Below are 23,452 nucleotides of genomic sequence, written 5' to 3'. Positions count from 1 at the left end.
GGGGAAATAAAACTACACTTCTGGAGGCTATGAAAGGAGTTTCTTTTTATTCTCTCTTTGGAAAAAGAAGCGGAATTTTGTACATTTTTTTCAAAATTCATATTTTTTTATAGATTACAGTTATTTATAGTCCTAACAGAAAGCCACCAGGCATGGAAATCAAGAGCTTGCTTTCTTATCTTGAAGAAATTATAATATCTGCAAAGGGAGTTTTTGTATCATGGACATCAAATTTCTCTAAATGTATCCTTTAGCCACCAGGACTTCTCCTTAAAGAGGTAAACAATGCCCGCAGCACATGACCGACCGAGCAGATCAGAGCACAATGACAACAGGGAAAAGGAACTGAGCCCTCTCTCAGGCCACCTTGCCTGCCATGCAGCGGGGAGAGGCTTTCCAAGGCAAACCCCAGAGCCCTAGAGTAGACCAGTTGGAAACCACTGCTTTAAATCCTCACAGGTTTTATCTGTACTCTTTCAAGGTTCTGAAGATTAGTCCTGACAAGTGACTCAACATTCAGAGCAGTGTAGAAAGCCAAGAAATCAAGACAATTAGAGTAGCAAGGGGGGCCACCGAATTCTGTCAGGTAGGTGGGAGTCAGGGCAGACTCGTGTGTTTAGGGCTTCCCAGCGTGAGTGGACATGGGATTACTCTGGGCTCCTAGGTGTTGGGGAACTGTGAATGAATGCAGACTGTAGCATTATTCTTAACCACTTCATGCATTGAATGCAATCATGCAAAAATGTGTGCTATAACAATGGTAGGGAGGGACTGGAGAGATGGCTCAGAGGTTTAAAGCACTGCCTGCTCTCCCAGGGGTCCTGAGTTCAGTTCCAGATGACCACATGTTGACTCAAGGCAATCTGTGGTGAGATCTGGTGCTCTCTTTTGGCCTGCGGGCATGTATGCAGGCAGAGCACTGTGCGCATAGTAAATGAATGAATCTTAAAAAAATGGCAGGAACGATTAAAGTTAAAGTAACAAAGTGGTTAAGATTACAGGCAACTTATTTAAGGCTATTGATGGATCTTACTATAATAATAATAATATATGCACATGTGTACATATAGACAGACAGACAGATTTCAGAAGAATCACAGGCAAATTCATCTTGAGTTCCGAGCTGAAATCCTTATCAAACCAAATGTAAATGAAACCAAGTCAAGCCAACCAATAACAGCAGGGAGGAATGGGGTTAGATCAGAAGCCAAGTATCCTTCAGTGAATGTAATTAAGAGTTTTGTTATCAGAATTCATGAGTTCCGGAGTCGCTCTCCTTTTTGAGCAGCTGTTTTAAATATGTCAAAGACGCCATGCAACACCTTAGAGGGCTTTCGCTCTACAACTTGAAAAGGTCGTCTAGCATTTAATTAACAAAAGTGCTAGAAAATTCCGTCTATATGTGAAGCCGTTCTGGCCATTTTCTTTAATATAAATACTTGACAAATTAAAGTGTCCAGCAAGTTAAAGAGGGCAGTGGGCATGAATACAAAAGGAATGTCCAGCTGTGTTCCAGCTCGTGTGGGGTGTGGGGGAGCATGGAGATGGCTCAGTGGGTAAGCAACAGCGATGCAAGCCTGATGACCTGGAACCCATGTTTTAAAAACTGGGTAGGATAGCCAGCATCTGTAATCCCAGCGCTCCTATAGTGAGATAGAAGGCAGAGACAAAGGAATTTGCTGGCTGGTGAGCCTGGTGCATGCAGGGTAGAGCCTGGGGTATGCTGGGTGGGCCCTGGAGTATGCATGTTAAGAGTCTGCAGTATTCAGGGCAGAACCTTCAGTATTCAGGGTAGAAACTGCAATATGCAGGGTAGAGGCTGCAGTATGCAGGGTAGAGCCTGGAGTATACGGAATAGAGTTTGCAGTATTCAGGGTAGAGACTGCAATATGCAGGGTAGAGGCTGCAGTATGCAGGGCAGAGCCTGGAGTATACGGAATAGAGTTTGCAGTATTCAGGGTAGAGACTGCAATATGCAGGGTAGAGGCTGCAGTATGCAGGGCAGAGCCTGGAGTATACGGAATAGAGTTTGCAGTATTCAGGGTAGAGACTGCAATATGCAGGGTAGAGGCTGCAGTATGCAGGGCAGAGCCTGGAGTATACGGAATAGAGTTTGCAGTATTCAGGGTAGAGACTGCAATATGCAGGGTAGAGGCTGCAGTATGCAGGGCAGAGCCTGGAGTATACGGAATAGAGTTTGCAGTATTCAGGGTAGAGACTGCAATATGCAGGGTAGAGGCTGCAGTATGCAGGGCAGAGCCTGGAGTATGCAGGGTAGAGTATGCAGTATGCTGGGTGGAGGCAGAAATCATAAGAAAGAACTCCTCAAAGTGTGAACTGAGAATCAGCGCCTGAAAGCTGGCTTCAGGCTCACTGAGGATGAGTGCACCACATTCACACACAGGCACACGCAGGCATACATGCACAAGGGAAAAGAGTGGGAATACCAACCTAGTTTGAGTCAGTACAGTCAGTCAATCAAATGAACAACACAGAATCTCTGTTTATTTAGCAATGACTTTCAGGCCATTTTACACCAGAAAAGAAAAATTGATTATACTGTTTTGGTAATGGAGGCGTAACTGTTCTATTTAGTGTTTCTGCTGCTATGACCAAAAGCAACACGTGGAAGAAAGGGTTTATTTGGGCTACACTCCTGGGTCACCATCTATCGTTGAAGGAAGCCAGGCAGGAAATGAAGCAGAAATTCTGGGGAAACCCTCCCTACTTGTTTGCTCTCTCGCTATCTCCCTGGCTCACAGAACTCAGCTAGCTTTCTTATCCAGTTTGGGGCCACCTAGGGATGCTGCTGCCTACAGTAGGCAACCAAGACAACACCCCAGACACAGTCACAGGTTAATCTGATTAATTGTTTAATTATGGTTCCCTCTTCCTAGGTAACTCTGACAATAAAAACTGGGGCAATAATTTTATGAACAAGGCCAGGATTTGAAAGATCCCAAAATAATTTTATGCAATTAAATAATACATAAAATAGAGGGCACTGATGACAAACAGTCAGCCTGATTTCTGGTGGCCGTCACTGCTCCCCTTGTACGTATAAGGGTACTTAGTGCTAATCCATGTCGGCTAATGTGCTTGCTATTTTTCTTTGGAAGTGTAATAGTATTATATACAGAATCTTAAGAAAGTTTCATGATAAAGTTTTATGTATGTCATACCAAAGCTAATCCTTATAACAAAAAAAAAAAAATGGACCAGTTAAACCAAACCTTTGTGTAGGTTTCTAGAAATCAAAACAGGTGGAGGAAAACGTCAGAAAGACATACATGATACCACTTGGATTTGACTTGAGTCTCATTGGAAATCTCTATAATTCCCTACGAACAAGCTATGGAGCAAGTACTGAGTTTCCATTCCTGTAGTACAGTGCTCAGGACTTACTTTCAAAATCCAGGAAAAAGTGTGGATAATTCTCAATTTCCCGGGTCAGGACTTTGAGCAGGTTTCCCATGCCAGCAAACCTAGAAAAGATAACACAAAAGCAAATACCATCAGAGATGTGAAAAGCCGACTCAGAAGCATACAGTTCCACCATCACGTCCTTAAGCCCAAGAGGAGAGCAGCTCCATCAGGTCTGGAACCCCACAGCTCAACCTTGAGCTGCGGGGAGCTAAGTAACCCTGAGGTGGAGTTCTCTGAAGCAGAGTAGTGACAGATGTGTGTGTCACAGGCCTCTGAAAAAGATACTTGCACCCTGTATCTCATTCACATAATAATAATAATAACAACAACTGCTGTGGAACAATGGTTTTACCCTGAAAACATTTGTTTCTTGTACTTGTTTAATAAAATGCTGGTTGGCCGGTAGCTAGGCAGGAAGTGTAGGCAGGACTATCATGCAGGAAGTAGAGGTGGGGCAATGAGAACAGGAGAATTCTGGGAAGAGGATTCTGCAGTCTGCAGTCGTGACCCAGCTGCAGAGAAAGCATGATGTGACTGCCTCACAGAGAAAGGTACTGAGCCAGTGGCTAACTCAGACAAGAATTATGGGCTAATGTAAGTTATAAGAACTAGTAAATAAGAAGCCTGAGCTAATGGGCCAATCAGTTTATAACTAATGGAGACCTCTATATGATTCTTTGGGACTTAACAGCTGAAAGAGCAGGTAGGACAGAAAACCTCTGTCAACAAACAACAACAACAAATGAGTTCCATCTTAAAACTTAAACTTCTTTGAAGTGGAATTTTGACTATTTCTATGAAATGTTTCCCTTTGCCTATTACAAGCCCCTGTAACCATACAGCTGAATCTCTACCTCGCTTTTCTTTCCTGCCAGTGTAGAACAAACCATATCACTGGGTAGGTATAACAGACAGGGTGTCATTAAAACATCTGCCAGGAATAGTAAGGGTTTCTCTTTTATCTTCTCTCTTGTATTATTTTTTTCTTTTCTCCCTTCCTTCCTCTTTTTGCTTAGTCTTCCCATTTCTCTCAGACCTGCTAGGTAGCTTAGATCTCTAAGAGTCTTGAGCTGTAGTCCATCCTGGTCTTGAACTCACACTTCTTTCACCTTGGCCTCCAAAGTGCCAAGGCTCCAGGTGCACACCAGCCTGTCCAGCATAAATTTCCTAAAGCTTGTGAGAAAGAGTTTAGGACAAAGATTTTGGGTCCCAGGGACTCTCTTGATGCATGTAAGAGGCAAGATTTTTCAAACTGTAACTTCTAGTCCAGTTACCGGCTTTCAGCAGTTGGTGTTCTGATGATGAAACACTCCTACATAAAATACAAAAATGTAAAGTTTTGGGCTGGTGAAATATCTCAGGCAGGTAAGGGTACTTGCTTCTAAGCCTGTCAACCCAAGTTTAATTCCTGGATCCTACATAGAAGGCAGGAACGTATTCTAATCCCATCTACTAATGTGTCATCTGATGTCTACATATGAATGAGTGTAAGTGCAAGCACGTGCACGCATGCGTGTGTGTGTGTGTGTGTGTGGTGTGCATGAGCACACAGACAGACATGTAGACATAGACACACACATACACATAAATGTAATTTTCAAAGAAATAAAAGGCATAATATCAAGTCATTCTCAACAAAACAGCAGCCTCAGGGAGTGGATAGTAGGCTCAGAGATTTCTGTTGCAGAGGACATTAGATCCCCACAGCTTTGGATAAGCTTAGGATTTTCTGCTGGAAGATGGGTTTGGTAGACAGCATGTAGCTCTCCAGAGAAGATCAATGGAACAATGCACTCCATTTCTTTCTTCAGAAGAAACATCTTCCCTATCCTTTCAGCTGCTCTGATTTTCGTCCTCTGCCTTCACACCATTTTCTGTGAAAACATATCCGAGCAAGTTCCACGTGCCCCAAACTCTGCCAGAAGTAGAGTTCAGCATGGGTCTGGTCCATCCTGTACTAGACGGTATTCTCAAGCCCTCCTTGACCTCATTTTAATGAGCAATTCCAGTTCTGAGCTGGAAGCACTTCTTAGAGGAAGATAATTCATTTAATAGTAGGCTGGACTTCGTACCTAACAACTTAATGGTTAAATATTCTTAACTTCCCTGTTTTGCTGCTATGAGTGTGTCCCAGATTTACGTCCTTCTAAACTCCTGTTTTATAAATGATTTTCCTGCCAGAATCCATCCCTACGTGGGAAATATGCCAAGCCTTTCAAGTTTGTAAAAGCCACAAGCCAATAAATGTAGAGATATCTCCAAATGTGACCCGTAGAACTTTACCTCTTCATAAGGTTATTTGAGATGGTTGGCCAACTGCAGTAAATATTTTGGAACACGATTCTAACATCAGCCAGGCTCAGTTACTTGGAACATTTGGAATTCTAGATGTGTGGGCTTTCAACCCAGGTACATCTGGAACAGTGACTTACGGACATGCTGCACTATTACGGGCTAATTCTGTTAACCTTGGAAGCATGTCTTTCAAACACAATGCAAGATCCCTACATGAAAAATAGAAATATTTCATCTCAATGTTTTCATGGGAAAAAAGGTGTGATACTTGCTACTTTTTCCCAAGATCAATAATGCAGGAGATTTTATTCTCATTTAGGTAAGTCTACCAAGTGAATGGAAACATCACAAAAATGGTCAAATAGAGATATCATCTATCTATCTGTCTATCTATCTATCTATCTATCTATCTATCTATCTATCATCTATATCTCTATATATAAATATGTCATCTCTATCATCTATCTATCTTCTATATATCTATCATCTTCTCTACATCTATATATATCATCTATCTATCTATCTATCTATCTATCTATCTATCTATCTATCTTGAAGATATTCAAAAATAAACCCAGGGCCATGAATATGCTCACTCTGAGCTACATCCCTAGCCCACCATGGTACTTTTTAAACTGAACCCTGGACTCCACTTAGAAAGGCCCCTCTCCAATCTGTTTGCATAGCTCCTACATGAGCACACTGCTATGCACCAAGGTACTAAGGAGAAAACTTAATTAAGATAGATTTATACTTGAGATTAGACATTTTATGGCATTAAATAAAAGAATAATATTTCAGTCTGCTGAAGGATGCAGATACTGACAGAATTAAGTTGAAGCCAAGAGAATAAAAAGGGCTGGTCACAACCAGGACACAAAGCGGAGGCCACTGGGCCAGGAACTAGAGAAGGCATTTCGTGTCTGAACTTTTGCAGACTCAAAGAAAAAATAGTCTTTTTCAGGATTCAGTATTCAAAAAAAAAAAAAAATGAAGATCACAGTGGGTAAATATAGACATCATGGTTAAGAGCAAGTGAAGACAAGAAAAATCCCCCTCTGGCTCAGAGTGGCTGCTTCAAAGAGGATATCTGAGCATGTACTGAGTCACAGTTCCCATGGCAGAGCAGACATATGGGTGGCAGAGCTGCCTGATCTGGCAGTCCAGGGCTGTACTCTGCAGAGCTGGGAAATCTGGCTTGCACATTCTATCCAGTGACTTCATGGTCACCCCCTTCTATGACTCCTGCTTCTGTTTCAAGAGTTGTCAGCTGCTTGTCATTCCTCCCCAGCTGCAGAAGTTACGTCACAGCGAATACAGCCACGCAGAAGGTACTCAGAGCCCCTGAGGAACCTTTTTCTCTAAAATAATGTCATCTGAGAACAATGTGGCCGCAACTTATTCCTGCTCTTTGGTCTTATAGAAAACATGCCGCTGTTCAGAGCTGCCCCTCAAGAACTGACTGCGCCTGTGTTGAGCATCCTCATACATAGCACAGGTGCAGATGGGGAATGCAGTGAGGGAAGCCACGATCTCACAGCAGGTGATACACAGCCTACTTGTAGCTAGCACCCACCTAGGAGTTGACTCTAGCCGAAAGGACATAAACACATCCTGATATATAGTAAGTGTTCAAAGATGTTCATTGATTATTAATATATGAAAATAAAAGAACATACACGTACTTATGAAGAACATCCACATTTTATATGGAGTACTTACTGTGTGTTTATAAGCTTTCCCATACTTTATTTGTTCAAATCTTACAACTTTCAAGAAGTTATGTTTATGTTCACATTGGTTGACAGCAAAAGAGGGCATTCAAAATGGGTAACTGGCCAATGAACTCACCCTTAGCTTTGAAAGTTTTAGAATGCAAACTTCAAACTCTTTTCTCCACTGGAGACAAAGTACCGCAATAGACACTCCAGGGGCCCCTGTCTCCGGATATCAGAAAATCTAAAGTCTTCTTAAAGTGTGTGAAGGATATGGTGGTGTTACTGCAGGCACACAGGCCCTTTTCTGTGGAAAGACTCTATAGCTTCTATTGCATGCGAAAGGGGTTTTCTCTGAATCAGCTCTGCGGCATATTAGAGAAAGTTGCTGTTCTTCAACAATTCAGAGAAGAGATAAACCACATGAGGCAACATCTCCTGGGCAAGTCTGCTTCACTCAAGAAGGAAGCTGCCACTCACAGAGTCTGAGGAATATGGGTGGAGGCGAGAGTTTTTCCATCTGGGGGATATTAGGAGTTAGGAAATAAAAGGTATGAAAGAGGGGGTGACTGACCAAGATCCCTCCAAATAGTAAAGACAAAGGGAGCTTCTCTGGTCGTGCTGGTGTCTGTGTAGACAACTTGCATGGTCTTGACATGGGAAGCGTCCATCTTTAAGGGGTGGCAATTTTGGATATACAAATGATGATTTTTTTTATACATATATTATCACTCTCCAGGCTCTCAGTTCAACTGACATTTATAGAACTGGCTCTACTATTACTTGGTGTAAAATCCATAACATTCCAAATGAAATTATTCACTGCTAACATTTCCAGTTTCAAAAAAGTAGAAAATAAATTAACTATCTCTCTTTTTTTCTCCCTCTCTCCTCAGAATTCTACTTTGGTTTGGAAGAAAAAGTTTAAATGTCAGCATTAGCTGTCCCAGAATATAAAGCCAAATGCAAACAATCAAGTCTTTTTTTTTTTTTTTTAAATAAAAGCTATGTACAAGCTGGGCAGTGATGGCACACGCCTTTAATTCCAGCACTCAGGAGATGGAGGTAGGCAAATCTCTGTGAGTTTGAGGCCAGCTTGGTATACAGAGCAAGTTCTAAGACAGCCAGAGCTACAAAGACAAACCTTGTCTTGAAACTTCCCCCTACCCATCCCACAAAAAAAAAAAAAAGAAGAAGAAAGAGAGAGAGAGAGAGAGAGAGAAAAGGAAGGAAAGAAGGAAGGAAGGAAGGAAGGAAGGAAGAAAGAAAGAAAGAAAGAAAGAAAGAAAGAAAGAAAGAAAGAAAGAGCTTTGCCCCATAATTTAAGGGATGTAGTCAGTGCCTCATTGGCTCACATAGTTGAAAGTTTAGTGCCCTGTTGATGACCCTGTTTAAGGAGACAGAACTGGCTTGCTGGAGGACGGATGTCACTGGGGATAGGCTTTGAGAGTTCATAGTTTCGCCCTAATTCTGGTTGGCTCCCTCTGCCTTCGTGTTTGCAGCTGAGCCAATCTCCTGGTTTCCCTTCCGAATGCCATGCTATCACAACTGACTCTTACTCTTCTGGAACCTTAGATCTAGAAGTTGCTTTGGGTCCTAGCATTTTTATCCCAAGTGCAGAGAAGAAACAAATGCAAGGAAACCCTCATTGCTGTCCACAAAGCAATTTATCAATCTCTAGGAATTCAGGACAATCGAGGGCAGAGGAAGAAAATAAAATGGTGGTCTTAACAGTGTTTGTTTTGCAACATTTTTTTTTTGAAGGTTTAAGTTAGAAACTAAGTCAGTGACCCATCAGAAAGGGTGGAGTTTGCTAGCACTTTGAAGGAGCCACTATCTTCCCCAGTCTAAGGTATTTTGTCTTTTGGTACAAAGATTTTAAGAATCAAAGACTCACATTAACTGCAGCTTCTTATGGCTCAGTGGTTAAGAGCATTGCCTGCTCTTCCAAAGGTCCTGAGTTCAATTACCAGCAACCACATGGTGGCTCACAACCATCTGTAAAGAGGTCTGGCGCCCTCTCCTGGCCTTCAGGCATACACACCGACAGAATATTGTATACATTATATATATATATATATATATATATATATATATATATATATATATATAGCCGGGCGATGGTGGCGCACGCCTTTAATCCCAGCACTCGGGAGGCAGAGGCAGGCGGATCTCAGTGAGTTCGAGACCAGCCTGGTCTACAAGAGCTAGTTCTAGGACAGGCTCCAAAACCCTGTCTCGAAACCCCCCCCCCCCCCAAAAAAAAAAAACTGCAGCTCCTTATTTTGGGAATTAAAAAGTTACAGTTGATGAAACTTTTGTTTCTTCTGTGACATAGTTCATAAACCATAAATAAATCAAGAATACAATGGCATGTATTCATATGACATCACATCTTTATCAAGAAATTTATCCGGTCACCTCATCAGCATAAGCTTGTAAAGCCATGCATCCCCGCATTCTGAGACTCACTTTACATACTAGAATACCATGACAGGAGGGATATTGAATGTCCCATTCTTAGGCATTCCAGATGGAGCCTGGACCTCCTGACCTGCAGTCTCAATGCATCCACAAATTCCTCCAGGAAGTACTTGGCATTGGGGTCCTCTCTTTCATATCTTAATTTACAAAACAAAAGAAATGGGCTTTGCTGATGGATGCCGTGGATTAAAGCGAGGGGCCAGAGGCCATGTATCCCAATCTCACACTTTGTTGACCAACACAAAAGTAACAGGATGCCACTTTTATAGACATTACTTTGCTTTTTAGATTTTTTTGTTGTTGTTGTTTTTGGTTTTTGGTTTTTTGCAGGGTTTCTCTGTAGCTTTGAAACCTGTCCTGGAAATAGTTCTTATAGACCAGGGTGGTCGTGAACTCACAGATCCGCCTTCCTCTGCCTCCTGAGTGCTAGGATTAAAGGCGTGTGCCACCACCGCCCAGCGCAAGACATTACTTTGTAAAGTACAGTGTGCTTCCATCACTCAAGGGTTTGCACTCTTTGTTAGAAGTGCCTCTCCCATGCATGCTGACAGAGCAGGCTCAGTTCTCCCCCAACAAGGACATCATCAGTGGGAATTAGAATCTTTGCACACTGTTCCACCGTTCCACGGAGAGTCATCTTTGTGGCTCCTCAGGGGCTTACCTACGTCCTACGAATAGCATCCATCTCAATATTCCCAAGCTCAGGCTAGTCTCCCCTCTCCCCATTTATGTCCACATTGCTGATAAGCCTTTATAAGTTCACATGGATACCCACTGCCTGCGGGGCAGTGGGCACCCAAATGCATGCCCCGACCAGAGAAATCCCGGTCTCTGCTCACTTTCTCTGTACCCTCTTTTCTTCTGCCTGCTACCCCGATTCTAGCCACATTGTTATGGCTCCCTCATTGCCACAGGGCCCTTACATGTGTGACTCTTCCTCCCTCACACTCACCAGCACCTGCAGGTGGTGACAGCACCTCACACCTTGTGGAGTTTAACTTTCACAACCAATACATTGCGATCTCAATTCACACTCACCACCCCCCCCCCCCCCGCCCCGCCACCAATTTAGGAGCTGTGGACAGTTGATGGCTTCCAGGAAAAGGACAGGCAATTTCTTGAGGACTGTGACTCCTGGTAGATTGACCATGTTCCTGTGGCTGGTCCTATACCCATGTGTATATGGGCAGCACTAATTGCACTCTGAGTTATGAAAGAAAAGGAATGGGTGTGAGAGTCTGGGTTCTTGGAAAGGAACCCCATTATTATATCATCCTGATTATATTATATCATCCTGATGATATATATCATCATGATTATTCACCTCATTGCAACCACAAGAAAAAGCCCTATGACGTTGAGCAAGGTGCTTCACTTTGCTCCCTGTAGGCATCCTGTGGCTTGACTCAGGACCACAACTACACATTTTCTCATGGGTCTCTGAACCTGAGGTGTTCTGGGGGCTGAGTTGCTGTTATCACACCTCATTGCATTCCTAGCACTTAGAGCGGGGCCTGGCAGACAGTCAACGCTTTGTGCAGGGGTTCCCAAGCATCAGTTCCCTGAACGCAAATGAGAAAAGCAAATGCTACAGCAGCAGCTCTTCAGAGGGCTAGCACTAACCACACACTTCTGTATTTCTGTTTTGATTTATTTTACAGCCTGAAGGCAACTGCTGTCTTTTCCCAGCCCAGCGTGTATCTTGAAGTTTTACTGGCTTATAAAATATGGACAACTGGGAACTATTCACACAGACAGTGACTTTGCTTAGGACTGAGGCAAAGCTCCAAGTGGGCCTCTCATCTCTCGGGACAGTGCCTTTGGGTACACTGCTACCTGACCACCTTGCTCTGCCTTGAGTCTGACTTGATATTACTGGAGTCGGATTTTGCTGGGGTCTACGAGCCAGTCTCTGAATGAGCATCTGGCCCAGAAGAGAAGCAAGGTCTCTCCAGCTCCCTTGCCACCTGCTCCTCTCTCTCTCTCTCTCTCTCTCTCTCTCTCTCTCTCTCTCTCTCTCTCTCTCTCTCTCTCTCCTGCAGCACAGAAAAGGAACTTTGCTGAGGTTCTCTTCTCTGCCACAGGCCATGTTCTCCACAAGATGAACTTGCAGGAAGGAAGGCTAGACCTGACAGCACCCTCCCAAGTTAGGTATCCTCTCCCACCTATTGTTTATTCTTTGGACTATTTATCTTCCCCTGAAAAATCTCTTAATTTTTTTTCCTACCAAAGTGTATGACAGCTTTCACTTTATTCTCTCCCTACAAAGAAAGGACTTAAGCTTCAACCACGTGACCCTCCTTGGCAGATAGTACTTGGCCTAACCGGTCCACCTTTCCGTTAATGTGTGTGTCATCTCCCGAGAATCTGCCCGTTGTCTGCTTGTTTAAGTCAACTCCATTGTGGGACCTTTAGCAGTTAGATAAAAGAAAGTTCCTTTCACCACAGAAACATCCTCTGTAGACCAGAACTCTTGCAGTAAACTCTAGTTCTGGCTATTTAGAACTGCAAGTGAAGCAAATGACAGATGGCTCAGTGGTTAAGAACACACTGTCTACTCTCCCAAAAGCCCTGAGTTCAATTCCCAGCAACCACATGGTGGCACACAACCATCTGTAATGAGATCCGGTGCCCTCTTGAGAAAGAGACCTGGTCAGTCATCCTCATCAACTTAGACCATGAAATCCAACATGGACAAGTTCAACAGAACCGCCATATATGGGCTGCCCATGCATGCTCCACCATTGCCAGGGCAAACATTTCATTTTTTTCAGTTTTATACCATATAGGACACAAATTGGGTGGTTGAAAGAAAAAGAGCCCACAAAATCATGCTTCTTAGGTTGAGGCAATAGCTCACCAGATAAAGTGCTTGCCTTGTGTGTTGGTCTGAGTAATAAATGACCCCCAAAGCCCATGATTTGAATGCTTAGTCATCAGTGAGTGGCACTACTTGAGAAGGATGGCGGTGTAGCCTTGTTGGATAGGTGTGGCCTTGATGGAGGGAGTGTGCCACTAAGGGTGAGCTTTGACATTACAAAAGCACAAGCCAGGCCTGGAGGTTCTCTTTTCCTGCTGTCTGTGGATCCAGATGTAGAACTCCCAGCTCTTTTTTTCCAGCATCATGTCTGTCTGCCTGCCACCATGCTTCCTGACATGATGATAATGGACTAACGCTCTAAAACTATAGGCAAGCCCCAAACAAATGCTTAAGAGTTGCCATGGTCATGGTATCTCTTCATAGCAATAGAATACTGGCTAAGACACCTTGCAGGCATGGAGACTCGAGAATGATGCCCCAGAATGCACATAAAAAAATCTGGGCAGGGAGGCATGCATTTGTAGTGCCAGTGTTGGCCAATCAGCCCGGCATACTTGGTGAGCTACAGGCCAATGAAAGAGACTGTCTCATAAAAGCATGGTGGCACCAGAGGTTGTACTCTGACACACACACACACACACACACACACACACACACACACACACACCACAAATACTTCTGGGGAAGGATTGTATCAACAGAATGAAGTATTTTAGCTTATTAACTCTAGGAAACTGAATCTGCCAGGCCGTTTAGTAGTGTAAATTAGTTGGGGTGGGTGGTGAGTCTTCACCAATTTGCCATCTTGGGGATGAAGTCATAACGTTTTTAGTTCCGCCGCAGAATGAGTTGCCAAGAATCCAACAGACAATTTCATTCCAAGATGAAGGAGGAACAAAGCAGAACTGACTCTATTAGGCACTTTCATCTGACCATAAAAATGAGTTAATGGCTTAAATGTGTTTTCAAAACGTTTTAACACTACAAGTAATGTCGCTCAAATGGGAAAATGTGTTGAATATTCTCATGATAGTTAATACCGAGGTGTCCCTCTGAAGGTTTTGACATCCTCTGGGGAATCCGAGCTCCTGAAGTCCAGTTCAAAGCCAACCCATAGGAATGCACAACACAACGCACATACACACACAAACACATACACACACTCCACACCAAGAGCCCATAATGGAGCCGAGCAATTAAGTGCAGGCTAAAATAGCCCTTTCAGTATCTGAGTTCAGCTTTCTAAAATAGACTTTTACCTCATCACGGCTAATTCTCCCATAAACACCAATATTACAGCAGGAAAAAAATGGCCAAGAAATGAGGGCAAAATTAGACTCTGTTTAGGGAATGAGAATCAACGTGCCTCGCCCTGCATTTCAAATTGTCGTGAGGACGAAAGCAATCAAAGTGGGGCCTGGCTTTGGACTGACCCGGCGCTGCGAATGTATTAGTGCATTCGCTCAGTCTTCTCATAGATTCCAGAACAGGGATAGGAGGAAACATTTTGAAAAGTTTGTTCCTTTCCGAAGGAAGCTGAGAGAGTCGGCCCACCCAGGCTGGACGTGCTGAATCTCATGTGGAAAGAGACACCGTGGGTGGGGCAAGGAGCCCCAGAGGCCCGAGTCTCGGCAAAGCCTTTGACTATCTCTGCTGTGCTGGGAATGCTGCTTCCACTGTCCTTGGTTGGCTTCAGCTTCAGTCTAGAAAATGAAATGACCACCTAGAAGTTACCTGCCACCTAGCTGCTCCAATAGTCACTTAGTGAGACGGCACAGATCCCCGGTCCTCTAGGTTAGCACAGTGTTGTCCAAAGTTCTTTCCCTCAAAGAACTCTCTATTGGGAGAGAGGGGCTGTACGAGGGGCTGAGTACCACGTGTCCTGCTGGCCATCCTCCTATAACAGCTCTGATCCGACAAGGGGAGGATTTCGCTTACACTACTCCTCAAAAGATTCAGCAGTATCTGTCCTGTCTATCCTTATTCATCTCTAGGAAGGGTTCTCTGGCAGGATCCACATCTCCAATCAATCTTTCTTCACACATTCCCTCACCCTTTCTGCCAAGATATCTCTGACTCCAATTTCCATCCATACACCAATGTCATCTCAATTCTGGTCCTCAGTTATAGGCCCAAACATCTGGGTGGACTTCCCGCAGGCATAGCAACTTGGTTTGGCAATAATACACTCAGTTCCTGTGTTTCCTACCCCTGTGTTTGGTGTATTTAAAGCTCCGGCATCTACCTGATTACATCAGCCAGAAACTGTCCCTAATCTGCCGCATCGCTTGGACCATTCTCTCTGCATTTTCCCTCGGCTACCCTCCATACTGCTTCCTGCTCTCTCTTCCTCTCCCTCTGTACAGTGTTTTGTTTTGTTTTATCAGCCCCAGTAGCAGCGCCATTTCCCTAGCCTCCCCCATGAGATAGCGAAGGCTCCTCAGAGCAGTCATCGATTTCTGAGCACATCACAGGAGATGTCCATGGTATGAGCAAAATGAAAGTTGATGAGTTAAATCCCTGTCTTTTCTGGTTTCAATCCAAGATTAGCTGTATCGTGTGTGTGTGTGTGTGTGTGTGTGTGTGTGCAGTGTGTAGTGTCTCTATGTATGAATGAGCAGCATGCGTGTGTTCATGTGTGGGGTATATCTGTGTACGAGTGTACAAGTGTGTGTGTATACACTGTGTCTATGTATGTGAACAGCATGTGTGTGTGCGTATATGTACTAGTGCATAAACCTATGCAAGTGTGTACAGATGAGCTCTATATGCCATTTCTCAGACTCTACCCACCTTGTTTTATGAGACAGGGTTTCTGAATGACCTGCAGGTTAGGTTGATTGGCCAACTCATCCCAGAATCCAACTGTGGCTGCCTCCCTCACATGGGGATTACAAGCATTGACCATCATGTCTAGCTTTTCCAAATGGGGTGTAAGGAGCAAACTCAAGTTCTCATGCTTGCAAAGCAAGCACTTTAATAATTGATCTATCTTCACCACTCCCCGTACAGACAGACAGACAGACAGACACACACAGAGATAAACACACACACACACACCTCTTCTTGAAGTTTCTAGTTTTCCGTCAAGAAGTAAACATGAAATAGTAAGTCAAGGACTGAGGAAGGAAAGCACTACAGGAAAGAGTCCCCAAGATCCCAAACATCACATAAGTATCAAAAACTTAATCAAAAGTCATTGCATACACTAAAATCCCAGAACCACTAGAGCTTCATTTAGTTTTAAGAATGTCCAAAGTAGGAAACACAGCCTGCTACTACAGGAGAGGACCAAGAGGTGAGTGACCAACCACCCAGTGAGACACCCCACTCTCTAGACCCTCCATACTGGGGCAAAACCCTATGCTCCTCTATCACCAGTGGACAGGTCTGTCAGACATAAAATTAACAGAGAAATTAGGTAACTAACAGATGTTATGAATCAAATGAACTTAACAGACATCTACCGAACATTCCACCCAAACACAAAAGAATATACCTTCTTCTTAGCACCTCATGGAATCTTCTCTAAAACTGATCACATACTCGGTGACAAGGCAAATCTCAACAGATACAAAATAACTGAAGTAAACCCCTGTATCTTATCGGATCACCATGGTTTACAATTAGAATTCAATAGCAACACTAATTTCAAAAAGCCCACAAACACATGGAATTAAACAGTGCTCTATTGAAACACCCCTGGGTCAAGGAAGAAATAAAAAAAGAAATTAAAAACTTCCTAAAATTCAACAAAAATGAAGGCACAACATACCCAAACCTATGGGATACTATGAAAGCAGTGCTAAGAGGCAAGTTCATAGCACAAAGTGCCTACATAAAGGAAGTGAAGAAAGTTTACACTAGTGACTTAACAGCACACCTGAAAGCTCTAGAACAAAAAGAAGCAGACTCACCCAGGAGTAGAAGACAGGAAATAATCAAATTGAGGACTGAAATCAATAAAATGGAAACACACACACACACACACACAAAAAAAAAACAATACAAAGAAACAATTGTAACATGGAGGGCTGGCTTGTTTGTTGGGTTTTTGTCCCGCCTGGTACCCCACAACTGTTTAGCCCCCCAAAAAATCAGACATAGGTCTCCATAAATTATAAGCTGATTGGCCCATTAGCTCTAACCTCTCACTGGGTATCTCTCACATCTTAACCCATTTTTCTGATCTACGTTAGCCACGTGGCTCAGTACCTTTCTTCAGTGGGGCAGATCACATCCTGCTGCTTCGGTGATCTGGGCAGGAGTGGGAGGAATAAACTTCCTACTTCCCAGAATTGTCCTGTTCTCATTACATCATTTCTACTTCCTGTCTGGTTTTCCCACCTATACTTCCTGCCTGGCCAATCAGCGTTTATATAAAACATGATTGACAGAATACAGACAATTCTCTCGCACCAACCAATGAAACAAAGAGCTGGTTTTCAACAAGACAGACAAACCCTTATCCATGCTAATCAAAAGGCAGAGAGAGAACATCCAAATTAACAAAACCAGAAGTGAAAAGGGGCACATAACAACAGACACTAAGGAAATCCAGAGAATCATTAGGTCATACTACAAAAACCTGTACTTCACAAAATTGGAAAATGTAATGTAAAAGAAATGGACAGTTTTCTGTACAGGTATCACATACCGAAATTAATAAACACCAGGTGGATAATTTAAATAGACTTATCACCTGCAACGAAATAGAAGTTGTCATCAAAAGCCTCCCAACCAAAAAAATGCCTAGGGGCCAGATGGTTTCAGTGCAGAATTCTACCAGAACGCGAAAGAAGAGCTATTCTCCTCAAAGTGTTCCACATAATAGAAACAGAAGAAACATTGCCATACTCTTTATAAGGCTACAGTAACCCTAAAACCAAAACCACACAAAGACTCAACCAAGAAAGAGAATTAAGGACTAATCTCACTCACGAACATAGATGCATAAAACTTCATATGGAAAAACAAAAAAACCAGAATAGTGAAAACAATCCTGTACAATAAAAGAACTTCTGGAGGCATCACCATCCCTGACATCAAAATCTATTACAGAGCTACAGTAATGAAGACAGCTTGGTATTGGGATAAAAACAGAGAGGTTGACCAGTGGAATCAAATTGAAGACCCAGATATTAATCCACACATCTATGAACACCTGATTTTTGACAAAGAATCTAAAATTATATAATGGAAAAAAGAAAGCATCTTCAATAAATGGTGCTGGAATAACTGGATGTCAACATGTAGAAGAATGAAAATAGATCCATATCTATTGCCATGCACAAAACTCAAGTCCAAATGGATTAAAGACCTCAATATAAATCCGACCACACTGAACCAGACAGAAGAGAAAGTGGGAAGTAGTTTTCAATGATGGGCATAGGAGATCACTTCCTAAATATAACCTCAGTAGCACAGACACTGAGAGCAACAATAAATAAATGGGACCTCCTGAAACTGAGAAGCTTCTGTAAAGCAAAAAAACACAGTCAATAAGACAAAAAGGCAGCCTACTGAATCAGAAAAGATCTTGACCAACCCCACATCAGACAAAAGAGTGATCTACAAAATATATAAAGAACTCAAGAAAATAGACATCAAAATTCTAAATAACCCAATTAAAAATGGGGCACAAAACTAAACAGAGAATTCTCAACAGAAGAATCTCAAATGGCTTAAAGAAACTTAAGGAAATGCTCAACATCCTTATGCTCAACATCCTTAGCCATCAGGGAAATGCAAATCAAAACAACTTTGAGATACTATCTTACATCTGTCAGAATGGCTAATATTAAAAACACCAATGATAGTTTATGCTGGAAAGGATGTGGAGTAAGGGGAACACTCATCCATTGCTGGTGGGAATGCAAACTTGTACAACTACTTTGGAAATCAGTATGGCGGTTTCTCAGTCAATTGGGAATCAACTTACCTCAGGATCCAGTAATACCACTCTTGGGCATATACCCAAAAGATGCTCAGTCATACTACCAAGACATTTGTTCAGCTATGTTCATAGCAGCACTATTTGTAATAGCCAGAATCTGGAAACAAACTAGATGCCCCTCAACCGAAAAAAGAAAATATAACACATTTATACATTATAGTACTACTCAGCAGAAAAAAAATGACATCTTGAATTTTGCATGCAAATGGATGGGACGAGAAAACCCTATCCTGAGAGAGGTAACCCAGACCCAAAAAGATGAATATGGTATGTACTCATTCATAAGTGGATAGTAGCTATAAACAAAGGATATTGAGCCTATAGTTCATGATCCTAGAGAAGCTAAGTAACAAGGTGAACCCTAAGAAAAACATACATAGATCCACCTGGAAAGGGGAAATAGACAAGATCACTTGACAAAATTGGGAGCATGGGGGTGGGAGGAGTGGGGGGGTAGAAGGAAAAGACAAGGGGAGAAGGGGACAGGATGAGGAGAACTTGAGGAAATGAGATAGTTGAGATGAAGAAGGGAGAGAGATGAGAGCAAGGAAAGAGATATTTTTATTGAGGGAGCCAGTATGGGGTTAGCAAGAAACCTGGCACTAGAGAAATTCCCAGGAAACCAGAAGGATGACTCCAGCTAAGACCCTAAGTAATAGAGGAGAGGGTGCCAGAACTGGCCTTGCCCTATAATCAGACTGACGAATATCACCATAGAACCTTCATCCAGCAACTGATGGAAACAGAGGCAGAGACCTGCACTAGAACACTGGACTGAGCTCCCAAAGTCCAGATGAAGAGTGGGAGAAGTGAGAATATGAGCAAAGAGGTCAAGACCATGATAGGTACAACCACTGAAACAGTTTACCTGAGCTAATGGGGGCTCACCAACTCCAGCATAGGTTCAAACTAATCCCCGTGAGTGTGGCTGACAGTTGCATGGCTGGGGCCACTGGCAGTAGCAGCAGGATTTATCTCTACTGCATGTACTGGCTTTTTGGAACCTAGTCTCGTTGCATGAATACCTTGTTCAGCCTACATATAGTAAGGAGGGCCTTGGACCTTCCCCCAAAACAATGTGCCTTACCCTCTCTGAGGAATGGATGTGGGGTGGAGGGATGCAGAGAATGGGAAGAGAGGAGGGAGTGGGAACTGGGATTGGTATGTAAAATAAAAAAGACAGTTTTTATTTTTTTATTATTTTTAAAAATAATTTTAAAAAGAAAAAAAAAAGAATGCCCAAAGTAATGAAATCTCAGAGCCAAGAAAGATTAATGTCTTTGTTCTTGAAAGGAGTAATATCATTGATTTTGAAACCGCTCCTTCCCACAAACAAAACTAACTCCTTAGAGTAAAAACCCTGGCTTGAGCCCCAAGCATGCTGTGGGGACAGTAACCCAACCCTGGAAGAGGAAGAGGGAGTGGGAGCAGAGTTGGCAGAAGTGAGTCTGGCACCTGGGCCTACTCCCTGAGTGAGACCCCCATGAGGCAAGCGGGATCAGAAATCAGCAGAACCCATAGAGGGCTACTTCAGCACAAATGCCCCAAGACTTTTCTGGTGTCCCGAAAACCCATAAAATTAGCTCAGAGTTTTCTTCCAAATTCCAGACCCAGAGAACCTCATGGGAATATGGACTTGGCACAAAATTCTGCCCCGTTTTTGCTTCTTTTCCCTCATGCCTGCGAAGGTCTGACCTGAGGACCAGATCTCAAAGCATCTTCAAAGATCCCCAGGGCAGAATTAGCGACCTTGGTTGTCATGCATTTTTAAGGGGCTGTTTCTTCTTCATTTGTAGGTGCATTTCTCATTCCAATAGCCCCCTGTCTACACCTCCGCCCTTGCATCACGCCCAGGTCCAGACAGACAATTCCTCTTTCCTGGTGTTTTCTGAGATGGACCACAAGTACTGGCTAAGTAGTCACTGGATAATAAAGGCAATAGCATTGACTACAAACAGATCCAACAGTCATTGTTATGAATGGGTGAAAAAAGTCAGCATTCCCCCAGATCTCAACATTTTGGGGAGTGTTTGAACCTTTCGGGAGCTCAGAAGGCTATTTTGAAAATCCAATGAAAACCAGCCTTCTACTAAATATGTATACATGTATAAAAAGACACATTTCCAAGATGTGCAGTAACTACACTGGAGCCCAAGAATGGAATCCCTCATTTACGTTAAAATGGGGAAATGGAACTTACAGATGGACAGGTTGCGTGAAAGAGAACCTGCGATCTCAGCTGCCTTTTAAAAAAAATCATTTCTTGGAAACACTGTGATGTTAGGAGACCACGGGGGTGTCATCCTACTCTAGAGTTTTGGGTTTTCCGTGTCCATAAAAAGCAAACCATTATACTTTCCTTTCGGTACTGAAACACAGAATGTTGGTAAAGGTTTACCTTTGGACCCCTGCTCATCCCCAGAGCAAACACTAGTTATGTGCGCCCCCTGCCTTGCATCTGTGGAACTGCAGCAGCAGAGAAAGCAACTCATTTTCTTTTTTAGTAAGAAAATCCGCAGCAGCTGCTTCAGCCAAGGGAAGAAAGACGATGCAGACCACCGCCAGAGGACGGCGGGCGCTGAACGGCTGCACTGGGCTCATTCACATGGCTATTAATCATACAAGAGCCCATTTATGACAAACACAGGTCACTCCCTTCGCATGACAAGGCGGAGGGGTCCACAGAGGCCCATTATCCTCCCCCAAAACAGAGCATTGTGGGAGACATAGGAGAAGCCATGTGCTCACACACAAACGGACATTGTAAGGGTGTTTGCACAACCCCGTCCTGCTCCTAGAGGATTTCCTGCCAAGGAGACGTTTAGACCTCAGAGTCCAAGGAGCAGACATTGGCTCATTCAACATGGCTTCAGGCAGTGAGACCTAGAAATTCGGTGCATGCGTCCCTCTGCTGGCCATGCCTGGAACTGCATACCAGGAACATTGAGATCCTGTAGCTCTTGGAAGACTGATTCTCAGGATTCCAGACTTTTAACTGCTGCCAAACACGAGTGGCCCTTGCCACAATTGCCACTCCCTTAGGAATGGCGAGTCTGAGTTCTGTCCTGGTTAAGGAGGGAACTTCTCGTTTCTTCACGGCTGGTATCTACGAGGACTCTGAGATCTCAAAGGACAAGAGCTGCGGCCACCCCAGTTTATAACTCACTGTGCCCCCATCTCCTAGAGCCCACATGGAGCGGTGACGCTCAGCTTCTCAGGGGGATCTCAACCTCAACAAGTCCAGAATTCAAAGGCTCATTTCTCCTTTGGAAATCAGCTCCTGCAAGGTGCTACCTAGCTCAGAAGGTAGCAACTGAATGAGCTTTCAGCTGCTCTGTATGAAGGCTGCTGCTGCTGAGCTGACTTGGCCCTTTCTCGCACCCCATGTTCAAGCCAACACATCCCATAGCTCAGCTTTGAGACAGGTCTTGAGTTTAATCCTTTGTATCCATCAACAGTGTTCTAGACCAAGCTGAATGGACCATCCCTTGCTAGGACATCCTCAGTGTCTTCCTCGACAGGTCCCCAAGCCCTCTTCTTGCCCAGTCCCAACCGCTCAGCTAGCTGTCCATCTAGCTACTACAGCCTTGCATTAAAAATTACACCCGGTCTCTCCTCAGCTTATGTCCCTTCAGTGACCTCCACTTAAGGGACTGTGATTTTGTCCCAGTCAGGAGAGATCTATGTAGCTTGCTCGCCTTCTAAAGCTTCTCTATTCTGCGTTAGGTACTTTGATGTCTTCAATGTTATTCCTTCTGTTTGTTCAAGTTCATGCCTCCAGTTCCAACTCTCTTTTGCCCTTGCTGGTCTTTCTGTTTGAAATGCTTTTCTCCAGGTCTCTGTTCAGTTTGCTTTTCTGTGAACCCCAGCCTAACTGTCATGTCTACAATAGTCCTTTGCCATATACCACTACCTGGGTTCTTTTTTTTTTATTTTTATACCTATCTCTACTAATTTATATGCTCTTAAATTTCTCAAATAGAGCCTGTGACACAATAGGAAATCTATCTATATCTATCAACCTACCTATCTGTCTGTCAGCATGTGTGTATCTATCTGTAAATACCTATCTGTCTGTCTATATGCATGTATACACATCTATCTACCTATCTACCTACTTGTCTATCTATCTATCTACTATTATAATCTATCATCTATCTCTATTTATATGCTATATACACACATAGCATAAAATAAATAAAATACCACCCATTATTCTGCTGTAATTCCTCCTTTTAAACAAAACAGGTCTTTCCTTCATATCACAGGGAAGGAGAAATTCTCAAGTCTTCCTGAGATTCACTGCCCCCTACACACACACACACACACACACACACACACACACACACTCTCTTTCTTATATCAAAGCAAAATTCTGCCACTATAGTATCCAGAACAGTGTGCAGGCCCTCAGGTGTGGTCCAAGCTGCAGGCCTCAGGCCTCATCTTTCCTCCCTCTGGGTGCTCCATTTCCACTGATGAGGCCAGGATGGTACTGGGAAGTTTTGGCAGTCAGAGTGCATGGCTCGTGCGTCTTGAGTTATAGCCAAGAAAACATGAAACTGAATACTTATTCTTACATAGGGATCTTGTTAGTGATCCCAGCCCCACACTCTGCATATATTCTGTGATAGGCCCCGTGCTAAATACTTCACAGATATTGTCAAATCGCATCCACAAGGCTAGGCACTGCTCTTGTCTGACTTAGAAGCAGGAAGGCTGACATGTGTTGAGTAGCTCATATAGTTATAGCCA

General features: G+C 43.3%; 1 protein-coding gene across 1 annotated transcript in view; it reads right to left on the bottom strand.

Annotated features, from left to right (window-relative positions):
• The window catches only part of Cyria (CYFIP related Rac1 interactor A), a 115,118-nt gene that overhangs the window by 34,805 nt on the left and 56,861 nt on the right, over window positions 1–23,452 (bottom strand). The window contains exon 3 of the mRNA XM_057777339.1: window positions 3,406–3,485. Within this exon, the coding sequence (XP_057633322.1) occupies window positions 3,406–3,475 (70 nt within the window). The 5' untranslated portion in view covers window positions 3,476–3,485. The remainder of the gene's footprint in view (window positions 1–3,405; window positions 3,486–23,452) is intronic.

The sequence above is a fragment of the Chionomys nivalis genome, chromosome 1, assembly GCF_950005125.1.
Source record: "Chionomys nivalis chromosome 1, mChiNiv1.1, whole genome shotgun sequence".
In the NCBI taxonomy this organism is placed as follows: domain Eukaryota; kingdom Metazoa; phylum Chordata; class Mammalia; order Rodentia; family Cricetidae; genus Chionomys; species Chionomys nivalis.
This window is presented reverse-complemented; position numbering and strand designations above follow the sequence as displayed.